The sequence below is a fragment of the Myxine glutinosa genome, chromosome 13 (genome assembly GCF_964187855.1).
Source record: "Myxine glutinosa chromosome 13, kmMyxGlut1.1, whole genome shotgun sequence".
Lineage (NCBI taxonomy): Eukaryota > Metazoa > Chordata > Myxini > Myxiniformes > Myxinidae > Myxine > Myxine glutinosa.
This window is the reverse complement of record NC_136273.1, coordinates 66,578,779-66,591,278: the sequence shown is the minus strand read 5'-3', so window position 1 is coordinate 66,591,278 and position 12,500 is coordinate 66,578,779. Positions and strand designations below refer to the sequence as shown.

The 12,500-nt window shown below is 47.9% G+C and overlaps 1 protein-coding gene across 5 annotated transcripts in view; it reads left to right on the top strand.

Moving 5' to 3' along the window:
* LOC137439000 (mediator of RNA polymerase II transcription subunit 12-like protein) overlaps positions 1–12,500 on the top strand; it is a 140,673-nt gene that overhangs the window by 840 nt on the left and 127,333 nt on the right. For all 5 annotated transcript variants that reach the window (XM_068134549.2, XM_068134550.2, XM_068134551.2 and 2 more), the window contains exons 3-4: positions 1–184; positions 310–469. The exon at positions 1–184 is cut by the window's left edge and continues 8 nt beyond it. In XM_068134549.2, coding sequence (XP_067990650.2) covers positions 1–184; positions 310–469 — 344 coding nt within the window. The remainder of the gene's footprint in view (positions 185–309; positions 470–12,500) is intronic.

Genomic DNA, 12,500 nt, shown 5'->3' with positions numbered 1-12,500 from the left:
GTACTTCACTGACATAATGACTGAGAAGTTCAAATTGAACACGTTCCAAGACACGGGCAAGAAAAAGCCGCAGGTGAACACCAAAGACAACTACTGGCTTGTGACTGCCCGTTCTCACCCGGCCATTCACAATTGGTTCACTGACCTGGCAAGCAATAAACCACTCACAGGACTTGCCAAAAAGGTATGCTGATCACTTCTATGTCGGTCTGCACTCTGTCCACAGGTTTACCTACAACTCGAATTGTTGTGGCATTGATTGTTTGCATCATGTGCATTTTCGATAATACTGCCTCCTTTATACTGCAGGTTCCCATACTGAGCAAGAAAGAGGAGGTGTTTGGCTACCTGGCGCGGTACGCGGTTCCGCCGATGCGTGGTGCTTGGCTCATCAAGATGACGTGTGCTTATTACGCGGCTGTTTCTGAAGCCAAGATCAAGAAACGACAGGTTATCGATCCATGTTTAGGTGATGGTTCTCTTTATTCCTCATCTTGGTATAATTATAATTAATGTTCCTGAAGCTTAAGGATGTTTATCTATTGGGAAAACAATTGTTGGTCATTACCTCCACCACAAAACGTGGGCGGAGATTATGCTTTCACCCCTGTCTGTGAAGAGGATATCTCAAAGGTTGTGGACGGATTTCGGACGAAATTTGGTGGAGAGGTTGGTGGTGTGACAATTATGAAACGATTCGATTTTGGTGAAGATCCAGATCCGATAATTTTATAATTGATTCTTCAGCATTAAGTGATTGGGCTAAAAACGATATCTCAAAAAGTTATGGATGGATTTGGATGGTACTTGGTGGACAGTTTGGGTGTGTGACAATGAAGATGTTGGTGAAGATCTGAATCCGGATCCGAAAATTTTAAATTTTTCATGGGATTTTTCACCATTGAGAGATGGGCCCAAAAACAATATAGAGCATAATCTTACTATAATTCACTAAATGTCTGTCCGTCTGTCTGTCCATCTGTCTGTCCGTTCAAAGGTACCGCAAAAACAGCTGAACCGATCACAACGATATTTTGGGGGGTGGGGGAGGGGGGGGGGGAATCCTGGGACTTGGGATCTCCAGGAGTAAAATCCTGGGAATGCTGGGATCTCCAGGAGTAAAATACGCTATTTAGTTTTTCCAATTTCAGCTTTGGTCTCCAGCATTCTGAGGTTTGGACTCCCGCATAACATTCGCGTTCGCATAACGTTAATTGCAACGATGTTTTCATTGTGACGGTGTGAACGTAATTTCGCTGTGAATGTAATTTTGTAATGTTTTTCGTTACGACAGGAACGGGAGTACATACGTATCGGGAGGGAGTACATATGTAAAGGAAACACGTATCGGGAGTACATACGACATAGCGATTGTGAATGTGACAGCTCTGAGGCGTCTTTCGCTTCACATCAAATTATTCATTACATTCATTCATTCATTCATTAATGATCATTACGCTCATTCTTACGCTTATTAAACGTTCATTAAACATTAAACGTTCATTCATTGGAAGATCTCGCGAGATCTTGGAGACAACGGCAGGGATTTTCGAAGCTCCACATAACACGGTCTCCACGTTTTCAAAGTTAAGTCTGTTCACAATTGAATTTTGTCGAAACTGTATTTATCCTTCGGTGTGTGAACATAACATATAGTGTGCCCCTTGGAAGTTTCTCGGTGTTTATCTTTCACAAATTAGTCGTTTGTTTGCCGCGTCGCGAGCGACGCCTTGCAGTCTCAGGCTTCCCCCATCGAAGGTTGTTCCTTCCTTCGCTGTTTTGCTCGGTTTTTTTATTTTCCCTTCTCCCCCAAACTTCACCAAACATCTACTCTTTGTCTAACGTTGTAACCCCCCCCCCACACCCCCCCCCAAAAAAAAACAAAAAACGTATTTCCCTTTCTCCTCGTGTGCTTTTGTTCCATCGTGCGTCTCTGTCCATGTGCGCTGTCCCGCCCCGCCCCCATTATCCCCTTGCCTTCCACCTTCTGCCCTGTTCAAGTGACTCGTGGTGTCCCTCTCGGCTCCCTCTCCCCGTTGGTATTTTTGTGAATATATGATTGTTCTTCACGGTTCTGTTTAAATATGTTTAAACTTTCCCCTTCAGTGTTTTATTCAGTGGTTTATTACAACACGCTGTTTTTCTTCCTATTTAAAAGGCTCCTTTCAATTTCCTCTTCAACTCATTCCATTTCAAAAAAATATTCAATCTCTTATAATTCTTTCTCACTACGTGCTCTAAATTCTCATTCATTCCACCCCTCCTCCATCGTTCTAAAACGGATCGCTAACTTGAAAATCACAACAAACCCAATTTGTTATAAATGTTCATCTTTCATTAATCATCCACTTTCTAAATGTCCCCCTTGCCCCTCCCCTCCAAATCTCCCCCCTTGCCCCTCCCCTCCAAATCTCCCCCCTTGCCCCTCCTCTCCAAATCTCCCACCTTGCCCTTCCTCTCCAAATCTCCCACCTTGCCCCTCCCCTCCAAATCTCCCCCCTTGCCCCTCCCCTCCTAAACTCCCCCCTTGCCCCTCCCCTCCTAAACTCCCCCCTTGCCCCTCCCCTCCTAAACTCCCCCCTTGCCCCTCTCCTCCTAAACTCCCCCGTTGCCCTTCCCCTCCTAAACTTGCCCCTCCCATTCAAAACTCCCCCCCAACCCCTCCCCTTCAAATCTACCCCCCAACCATCCCTCCCAAATTCTCCCTCCTCCCACCTCCTCAAAGCTGCCTCCTCCCCACTTCGTCTCCCTTCTATCTCATACCTCCACCTCCCCCAACCTTCGACCTTCCTCTGCCCCCCCTCCACCCCCCTTAAACAACCCCTCACTGTGCCTCATCCCATCACCATCAAACCTTTTGTCCTCCTCATCCTTCCCTTTCTTGTAACTCTTCTGTAATCTCTGCCACACGATCAACTGCTCTTCCTACCTCCCCCTCTCATTCTTCAACTGACCCTACCCCTCCGCTCCCCTGTCCTGCCCCCGATGCTCCCCCTCTCTCCTCATTAACGGTATGGACCTCAAACATCCGGGGCCTTCGCTCAAACCTGATTGATCTCTCCATTCAGGTTGCTTCTGACAATCCAGACTTGATCTGCTTAACAGAAACTTTCCTCCTTCAAGATGTCTCTGATTCCTTAATATCTCTTCCTGGTTACTCCCTCCTCCGGTATGATAGACCTGAGCCTCGTCCTGGTGGTGGGGTGGCTATCTTTGTCAAAAACTCTTCCTCACTCTCCTTGCACTGCCCTCTCTCCACCCCACCCCCAGGAGTACCTCTGGCTACGGCTTCCTCTCCGCTCACACCCTTTGTTCATATGTGTTCTGGACCGTCCTCCAAACAGTGATGACTCCATTTACATTTCGCTGTCGGACAACATGGACCAACTTCTATCATCTCATCCAAACTCTCTCTTCCTCATATGTGGCGACTTCAACTGTCATCATGCCAGCTGGCTGGGTGTGGGTTCATCTCTCACAAGCCATGGCACCTCAGCAAAGGACTTCTGCGACTCATTGGGACTGACACAATCTGTCAATTTCCCGACCTGGATCTCAGTCAATGGAGTATCTTCTCTTCTGGACTTGGTTATGACGAACTTCCCTGCAAATGTCTGCTGCTCTTCTTCTGCTCCAATCGGTTCTTCTGATCATGTGCTTGTTAAAGTGGACATCTCTCTGGCCATTCTCAGAGAGCCTCCTCAATGCCGACGAGTCTGGCATTTCACTCAGGCTGACTGGCACGGTCTGCAAGCAGCCATCAATCATCTGGACTGGTCTACCATCTCTACTGCCTCTGACATAAATTCTTCCTGTGAATTCTTCCAAAGCAAACTGCTCTCTCTCATGCACAGATTTATCCCATCTCGTCTTCAGTTGTCTTACCCTTCCTCCCGTCCATGGCACACTGAATCTTGTGGTGAGGCAGTTTCCCTGAAACAACTTGCCTTTGCCTCTTGGAAGGCAAATCCAACTGAAGGCAATCTCAGTTCCTTCCACCAAGCTCGGAACAAGTGTGTGTCTACCCTCAGGAGTGCCAGGAAGCACTATCTCTCCACACTCAAGATTGAACTCTCAAACCTGTCTCCTTCCTCCAAATCCTGGTGGCGTCTGGTCAAATCCGTTTCTGGTGTTTGTTCCCCCTCCATCCCCTCCCTTACCTCAAATGGCTACACAGTTGACACCGCATGTGACAAAGCCGAATGCCTCAACTCTGTGTTTGCCTCAAAATCTTGTGTCCCAAACCCATCTCTCTCTGTTCCCACCTTACCCAGTCGAACCCAACTGCTCCTGGACTCTGTGTCCTTCTCTCCTGACAAGGTGGAGAAGTTTCTGTCAAACCTTGACTCTGATTCTGCAACTGGACTAGACGGCATCAGCCCACGTGTCCTAAAATCCTGCTCTGCCGCTCTATCTCACCCTCTCTCTCTGTTCTTTTCACCCTCTCTTTTGCTCAAGGTCATCTGCCAGCATCTTGGAAATCAGCAAAAATTACCGCTTTACACAAAAAAGGTGCAAAAACAGATCCTTGCAACTGCAGACCAATCAGCCTGCTTCCAATTATCAGCAAAGTCATGGAATCCATCATTGCTTCGGATATCAAATCCTTCTTCTTCTCCAATGGCTTGATCTCTGATCATCAATTTGGATTTAGACCAGGTCATTCTACTCTGGACATGTTGCTTCTGCTGTGTCAACAATGGATGGAGGTCCTCAATGCCAAACATGAAATCAGAGCTGTCTCACTTGACATATCACGTGCCTTCGATACGGTCTGGCACCCAGCTCTGCTCACCAAACTCTCCTCCTATGGTATCCATGGAAATCTCCACTCATGGCTTGCGGACTTCCTCTCTGGTCGAAGGCAACGTGTGGCCCTGAATGGATTTCTCTCATCTCCCCTGCCTGTTCTGGCTGGAGTTCCCCAAGGTAGTGTTCTGGGCCCTGTGCTATTTTTGGTCTTCATCAATGATCTCTCCATCAATTTACCCTGGTGTTGGCTTAGCGGCTAGGGCGCCAGCTTAGGATTCGAGGATCCTGGGTTCGAATCCCAGTGGATCGCTGAATTAACGCCAGGGGGGTTGACTCAGCCTGTCATCCTTCCGAGGTCGGCTAATTGAGTAGCAGTTCACTGGTAATCCCTGTTTGTCGTAAAAGGCGACAAACAGGGTTGGCGGCAGGAAGGGCATCCGGCCGTAAAACATTGCTTCAAAAAGGGGACCAACAAAAAACAACAACAACCACGGTGCCCGAAAAAGGCCAACCCCCGCCTTGCGGGGAAAAATGGCCTCTAAAGGTGTTTTTTTTCATCAATGATCTCTCCGACTCTGGAAAATCCTCTCTATCTCTTTGCTGATGACCCACTATCTGCCGCTCCAATCCTCATCCCTCAGATCGGCAGTCTGCAGCCTCCTCGCTCTCTGCAGACCTGGAAAAAAATCAGACTGGTCAAACAAGTGGAACATGTCTTTCAATCCTGACAAATCGCACACTCTTACAATGTCTCTCCGAAAGGACCGACTGGAAACCCTCCCATCTACTTTCTCAACAATCCTCTCCATGAAGTTCTGTCGCTCAAGCTTTTGGGTCTCACTATCTGCCATGATCTTTCATGGGAAAACCACATTTCCAAGCTGGCCTCCAAAGCCAGTCGCCGACTGGGCATCCTCCATGGTGCGAAGTCCTTCCTTGGCACACCTGAGCTCCTCACCACATACAATGCTTTCATCCGCAGCTCAATGGAATACTGTTCCCCCCTCTGAGCTGGTGCTCCTGCCTCACACCTAGCTCGGCTTCACGCTGTTGAAACCAAATAGTGGGGCGGCTTAGCCCAAATATTCAAAAGAATTGTGCATTTTGTGATACAAGCACCAAATTTGGCACAAATGTACATTAATATGTTGCGAACATTTTCAGATATTGGGCCACTTGAAATTCTCTCTTTATGTCCGCCATATTGGATTTCAAAATCCTTTTGTGCCTGTGCAACCCTTCTTGGTGATACAGAACTGCTGGGCCGTCTCAGTGGTGGGGACATGATAGCGTTGGACCCCCAGTATCACCCACGGTGCTTGATAGGACTTTACAATCGCACAAGAAAGGCCCAGTCAACAGGATCACAGGACACAAAACAAGAGCGAGCAATGTCGGCAGTTGTCTTCGCTGAACTCGTCCTCTACATTGAAGAAACCAGACAAGATGAGGAGACGGCACCAGTATTCAGATTGGCTGACCTTGTCCAGCTCTATCAGTCCAGAATGGAACAGCTAGGAGTCCAGCACGACACGAGAGTCCACTCCACACGACTGAAACAGAGACTGTTGGCTCAGTTTCCTGACATGCGGGCACACACCAAGGGGAGAGACATCCTGATGGCATTTGAAGAAGATGTCGGTGCTGCTCTTGCCAAAGCCTGCGAGCTGGACAGTGATAGTGATGCAGTCCATCTTGCCCATGCTGCACAGATTGTTCGCCGTCACATGTTTGGAGAAGCCAAGCCCTTCACAGGATTCCCTGAAGTATGTCAAGAAGAATCTGTGCCACCGTTGCTGCTTGCCCTATACTAGTCAGTATGATCCTAGAGGGACCCAGCATCAAGGAACAGATGGCAGACACTAACCCTGCAGCAATTGCCACAGCTCAGATACTGAAGTTCAACAGCATCAAACACAAGCGAACACGTGGCACCACATCATCCACCAGTGTCAGGCACAGTGTTGCACAGGAGACCCCACTTCCAATATACATAGGGATGATGCTGCATGCTCATACACACAAGAAGGAATTGGTCGACAGACTGTCACACCTTGGCCTGAGCATCTCCTATGATAGAGTGCTCCAGCTCTCAGCACAGATGGGCAACAGTGTCTGCCAACAGTTTCACAGAGAACGAGTGGTCTGCCCTCCGAAGATGCGTGGCAAAGTGTTTACAACTGCCGCTGTAGACAACATAGATCACAACCCCAGTGCAACAACATCAAAGGACTCCTTCCATGGTACCGCTATCTCCCTCATACAACATCCTTCTTACACTGGTGAAGGAGTGGATCGGAGTATCGTCATTGTTGGAGGATCTGGGGATGCACGGTCCAAGACAGTCGCCCCCTTGCCGCACTACTACACTGATGTACCCCCTGTCACTAGCAGCATCAAGAAGTCGCCTGTCCCAGCTGCTAAAGTGGTGTCATTGACCAGAGGAGACTTCAAACAGCAGACTGATGAAGAATACCAATGGCTAGGCAATGCAAAGCGAGTCCTGGAAGACAACACTGGTACAGTGGACAATGACAACACATCTTGGGCTGCATTTCATGCCAGCCGACAGCCACCAGATGCTCGAGTCATCTGCCCCACGTCGCTGCTTCCACTCTTCCTGGAGAGTGCCCACACAGTGGCCATGATCCGGCACTCAATGGACGTCGTGAAGAATGCTGTGGAACACCTGAATCCTGGACAGACACCAGTGGTCACCGTTGATCAGCCACTGTTTGCTTTGGCCAAGCAGATACAGTGGAAGTGGCCAGAGAGCTATGGTGAAGACCAGATAGTGGTGATGTTTGGTGGCCTCCACATAGAGATGGCGGCACTGAGGACACTGGGGGACTGGCTGAAAGGGAGTGGTTGGGTGCAAGCACTTGTGCAAGCCGAGATTGCGACAGCAGGGACAGCAGACTCATTCCTGCGAGCATCCCATGTCTTGCGCACAAGAAGAGCACATCAAGTGACTGCAGCAGCACTGTACATCCTGCAACACCGTGCCTACAACCACTACTGTCTGGGAGAAACCAGGGATGCAGAGGACCTTCCGGAGTTTGAAGACTGGTGTTGCCAGAGAGGAGAAGACATCCCCCAGTTTCACTACTGGGCAACCGTGCTGGAACTAGAACTGTTGGTTCTAGTGTATGTGCGTTCTCTCAGGCAGGGATCGTTAATGATGTACCTCGATGCTCTGACAGAGCTGGTCCCCTGGTTCCATGCACTGGATCACACCCACTATGCTAGGTGGATACCAGTGCACCTGAAGGACATGGCCGAACTCACCATCAAACACCCAGATGTAGCCAGGAAATTCAGGGAAAGCCACTTCACCGTTCAGAAAACACAGAGGGTGTTCTCTTCAATCCTGATTGACCAGGCACATGAGCAGAATAATGCCTGCATCAAAGGAGACGGTGGAGCAGTTGGGCTCACTGACAACCCTAGTGCCCTACGTCGCTGGATGGTTGCGGGACCAGAAGTTGCCAGGGTGATCGAAGAATTCCAGGATGGGAACCAACACTGGAGACGGCAAACAGCAGACACACGTCATCATGATCAGACGCCAAGTGTACAGGCCTCATTTGTGAAAGATGTTCGCTCTCTCGTCGGTGTCATAGAGGAGATGGGCAACCCATTCGAGGAGGAGAGTCAGGATGTAGTCAAACTGGACACAAAGGAGATCGCAGATCCTGCTGCTGTGGAGACCGTGATGAATGCCAAGAGGATTGGCCAAGAGCAGTTCGAGGCTTTCACCAGAGAGTGTCTGTTGGACAGAACAAAGGCAGTGGACGCACCCATTCCTCGTAACAAGCTGAAGGTGTTCAGCACTTCCACTCCAAGAAGCCAGAGCAAAGGTCAGCAACAGCTCGCCTCCATCAAGAATGACCGTGAACTCTTCGCACGCCTGTACATTGGCTGCCAGACGAGGGATGGAAACCTTGAGGAGTTCTTTTGTCACGAGAATCAGGCATGTCCTCCTGCATTGTCTGATGGTGGAAGCCTCTGCACTGGTACCAAGAGTGATCTCACATGCTTGGAAGAAGTCTCCGACGCAAAGACAGAGACTCCTGTCACGACCTGTATTGTGCTTGATGGAGCAGCCATGGTCCAGATGCTGAAGCCGGCTGCATCAAAGACCTTTGAAGAGTATGCACAACAGATCTTCATCCCATATATGTCCACGAAGCTGCAAACAGTGTCACGCCTGGATCTGGTCTGGGATACTTACCTTGCTGATTCACTGAAAGGTAGTACACGTGCAAAGCGGGGACAAGGTGTGCGGAGACGTGTGGTGGCTGCCGCAGCCATACCAGGAAACTGGCAGAACTTCCTACGAGTGGACAGCAACAAGACCGAGCTGTTCAGGTTCCTCTCAGCAGCTCTCATGGAATGGTTTGACCAGGAGGACAAGCAACTCGTCATTACTGATGGAGAGGCAGTGCTCAGCAAGCCACTACTGCCAGATCTGACCTCACTCGCCCCATGTAACCATGAAGAGGCTGACAGTCGGATGTTGCTGCATGCATCTCACGCAGTCCAGCATGGACACCATGCAATACTCATCCGGACTGTAGACACCGATGTTGTGGTGCTGGCAGTGTCCCTGGCACAGGAGTTGCAACCAGAAGACAAACTGTGGCTGGCATTCGGAACAGGCCAGAGTTTCCGATACCTAGCAGCACACGAAATAGCAGCTGGATTGGGACGAGAGAAGGCTCGTGCACTGCCAATGTTCCACGCTCTAACTGGATGCGACACTGTGTCTAGTTTTCATAGATATGGCAACAACACTGCGTGGGCAGTCTGGACGGTACTGCCAGAACTCACTGAGGCGCTGCTGCTGCTGTCCTCTGCACCTCGTGACATACCAGACGATGCAATGCGCATCATCGAGAGGTTCGTGATCCTGTTGTATGATCGAACCAGCAAATGCACAGACATTGACAAGGCCAGGAGGAAACTCTTCGCAAGGAAGAACAATGTGCAGCTCATCCCTCCAACGAAGGCAGCTCTGGAGGAACATGTCAAGAGGGCAGTGTATCAAGGTGGACATGTGTGGGGTCAGATACTGCTGCCAGCACCAGAGCTCCCTCCACCAACCAACTGGGGTTGGTCAAGGACTGGAGAAGGACAGTACACACCTTACTGGACCAGGCTAACTGAGGCAGCTCACAGCTGCATTGAGCTGGTTTCTTGCAAGTGCAAGAAAGGGTGTGTGAGGCGCTGCAAGTGCAAAAAGGCTGCCCTTCAGTGCACAGCCCTCTGTGTGTGTGAAGGGGACTGCACATGACGATGAGTCAACAACATACATGTACTTGTGGCAATGCTGAACTTGTTAACATGACACTGTTTATGTACACGTATCTTCAGTACCGGTATATACCTAGCCTCAGATACCAGTACACAGCCTCAAATACTAGACCATGTAGCATGTCAGTATTATACCTAAGACATTTACAGAACTAAGACATTCTTTTCAAAGTATTGTGTTGAATCCAATATTTGCCTAGATAATTTCCAAATAAAATTATATAACAGACTGTGATAGATAATATTAAGTTGAAATTGGTACCATTGGATTCCTTGCCCCCAAAAACATACATTTAGATACCAGAATCAAGTCAATAGCTGCATTACGTCCAGAGATAATAGCAAATGTAGATTTCAAGTGGCGGCCATTTTGAAATCCAATTTGGCAGACATAAAGAGAGAATTTCAAGTGGCCCAATATCTGAAAATGTTCGCAACATATTAATGTACATTTGTGCCAAATTTGGTGCTTGTATCACAAAATGCACAACAGGTTTGCTATGCTGCTACACTAAAAGCTTTCAGAACCATTGGAATCTCCTGCGATTAAGTTAACTCCGAGGTCCTTTCACTCACTCACCGCAGGCAGGTTGGCGGTCTTTCTGTCTTCTACCGACTCCTCTCCGCCCTTGCTCCCCCAGCTCTCTCTGTGCTCTGTCCCCCCCAATATTCCTTCAGGTCGCATAAGATCTGCGTGCAACCCTTTTATGGTTCAACTGCCAAAATCTAGGCTCTCTGCTCACCTTCACTCTTTCATTCCCCTTTTCTCCCGCCTCTGGAACAAACTCCCCCACTCCCTTCAATCCCACTCCTCCCTCCAGGTCTTTAAAACAGCTGTTCACCACCATCTCTTATCTTCCCCCATCCAAAACCTTGATCTTTTCTACCCCCACTAATTCACCCCAGATACATGTTTTTTTTTTGTTTTTTTTTTGAAATTCCAACTTCTTTCCTGGAAGTCCTTGCAGTGTTCATATGTTTTATACCTCTCCCACCTCCCCCAAAGCCCTCCCCCTCCCACATTTCTCCCATTGTCCCTGCTCTCAAATGTTGTGTTTGTGTCCTTCGCCCTCTCTCCCCATCTTGTCTGCCGCTCCCGTTATTTTTTGTGTTTCGTGTGTCGGTTTGACTTTTTGTGTGATTAATGTTAGCTCTTTCACGAGCCCCGATCTTGTATCCAAAAGAAAAACAAAAACGAAAAACATTACGAAATTACGCCGTCACATCAAACACGACCTTGAACACAAACATCGTCAACATCATCACAATGAAAACATCGTCACAAACGTTACGTTACATAATTCAAACTGTGAACACATCGAATATTGGAGAGCCCATTGCCCAAATTTGAAACACGATGGAATAATATTTACCGATCTGAACAGTGATGTGGCTTTTATTGAAATTCTAAAGATACTGTTTAGATTTTGATGACTTACGTGTGATATGATTTAACGGATGTTTCTATGAATCGTTTAAAATTAAAAAAGCCTTCAATTTCTGATATTTTGCCTTTTCATTTTGGCTTCCCAATTGAAGCCCCGCCCTTAGGGCGGGTACCGTTGCTCGTATTTCAAAATGTTGTGACCAAACTTGGTAAATGAGTTGGTTTGTTGACGAACATCCGATTTGATTTTGGTTCAGGTCCGGCCTATCGGTGGGACACAAAACGTAAACTGTTCAGCTTGGTGTAGGTATGTGCCAGAGATGTTGTAGGACTCGAGTCAACTTTTGGGGGGACTCAGAATGCCAAGAACCCAGACTCGGTCCGATTCTGGCAAAATCTTGTGTACAATAAAACATCGCCATTTGTGGATTTGCGTACCTCTTTGTACCTATTCACCATTTGTGGGATACAATGATTCGCATCTCAACAGTGGTTTCTCGCCGTCACTCTGGGTTCAAAATTTGTTTCGCACTGTTTGAAATTTAAAAACAAGTTACCCCATTGTGTGAAGGGGACTATGCCAAGTAAAAGGAGACGTTTAACGACCCTGTACGGCCCAATATAACGGAAATAAAAAAAAGTTAAAAGGCCGTTTGTACCATCATTTCCCATAACGTACTCTAACCTTTCAACACGATATACTCGTATCATACAAAAGTAGCAAAACACACATGAAAATATCTTCCAAAAATATGTTGTCTCATGACGTCCTTTCAAATATAAATTTGTGTTTCATTGAATTTTTCTGTAATCTCGGAAAACAAAACCAAATACCTTCAACTGCACAGATCAGCTTTAAAAGTACAACTGTGTGTTCCCACTTCAAGTGCTCCAGTGTGGAGGGTGTTTTCAAGGGGAGGCCTCATTAGGTGCCCTCATCAGGCAAGGCTGGGAGCAAACACTCCATGAAAGCTCATCATTCTGAAATGCAATGAAGCTGTGCTTGGCAGCAACTGGTCACACTAAGCTATGCTTCATTGAAATT